Below are 1167 nucleotides of genomic sequence, written 5' to 3'. Positions count from 1 at the left end.
CCCCTATGGTGGTTGTTGTTGTCGTTGTCGTTTTCTTTTTATGGTGGTGGTGGTTGTCGTTTTCTTTATTCTGCTGTTCTTATGCACGGAGTTCAGCTTCCCTGGTGAAAATGGCTGCTTTGGAGGGCGGAATCTATAGCACTGTACCCCACCGAGGTCCCTGTCCTTCACAGGATCCATCCCCAAACCTCCAGGAGTTTCCCAACCTGGATCTGGCAACCCAACCCCCCAACCCCTGCTGGTGGCCGGAGCAGACCTGACAACCCTTCTACTTGGGGGAGGGGGAAGCAGCCAAGGAACAATAATCATCCTCCGTCTCCTCTTGGCTGGCAGGTGCGATCCCGACTCCGGCCCCAAACGAGTACTACGTGGAGAAGATACACCCTCCGGAAGAGCCCAACGCTCCGTCGTACACCATCGGCTTCCGCACCCGCTATTGGGAGAGCAGCCCGTACCCGGCTCCTAACAAATACACCCTCCCCAAGACGCTGGGCCCCAGGCTCCCCGTCAAAGAATCGGCCCCCTGCCTCTCCATGGCTTCCAGCGCTTCCGTGTGGGGCTATGCCACCGACCGGGTCAAAGGGCCCGGCCCGGCGGCCCACACCTTGCCCCACCCCGATTTCTACCTGTACTGCCAGCCGTCCTACAGCATGTCCCAGCGGCTCCAGGCCTCCAGCAAGGAGCACACACCGGGCCCCCCGGACTACAACGCCGAGCGGGTCACCTTGCACAAGCCCAGGGCTCCGCGCTTCAGCTTGGGGATCCGCCACTCCGAATATGCCCACGGCACTCCTCCGGTGTGCATCATCAAGGAATGAATCGGGGAGGCCCTGTTCCGCTGGAGCACCAGCGGCCCGACACAGAGGCCTTGCGCTGAACGCTTAATCCATTTGGAAGAGACTCTTGTCCCCTTCGCTAGGGTACGATCTCTGCCAAGGCGAGGTTCGTGTAGGAGTCAATGAGATCTCCTTTGGCCTGCCAGCTTATGACGTTGCTCATGTTCCCGGTTCTTGCCTTTGTCCTTCTTCACCTTTCTGACTTACCCTGCTAATATCTATCTATACATACATAAATATATATATTAAAGAATTATTTTTGACACCTCATGTTGGAAATGGCTTCTGAATCAACAGAACCCCTTTGGTATTTATTTATTTATAAATCCAA

At 55.9% G+C, this 1167-nt stretch overlaps 1 protein-coding gene across 1 annotated transcript; it reads left to right on the top strand.

The window, feature by feature from the left end:
• Positions 1-365: 365 nt before the first annotated feature.
• On the top strand, positions 366-818 carry LOC107117828 (outer dense fiber protein 3-like protein 1; the record flags this gene model as incomplete). Its single annotated transcript, XM_015419994.1, has 1 exon — positions 366-818. A coding segment is annotated over one exon (453 nt), but the record flags the coding sequence as incomplete, so codon positions are not given.
• Positions 819-1167: the final 349 nt, after the last annotated feature.

The sequence above is a fragment of the Gekko japonicus genome, unplaced genomic scaffold (assembly GCF_001447785.1).
Source record: "Gekko japonicus isolate JY-2015 unplaced genomic scaffold, Gekko_japonicus_V1.1 scaffold5184, whole genome shotgun sequence".
NCBI lineage: Eukaryota > Metazoa > Chordata > Lepidosauria > Squamata > Gekkonidae > Gekko > Gekko japonicus.
The sequence above is the reverse complement of the archived record's forward strand: the minus strand, read 5'-3'. Positions and strand labels throughout refer to the sequence as shown.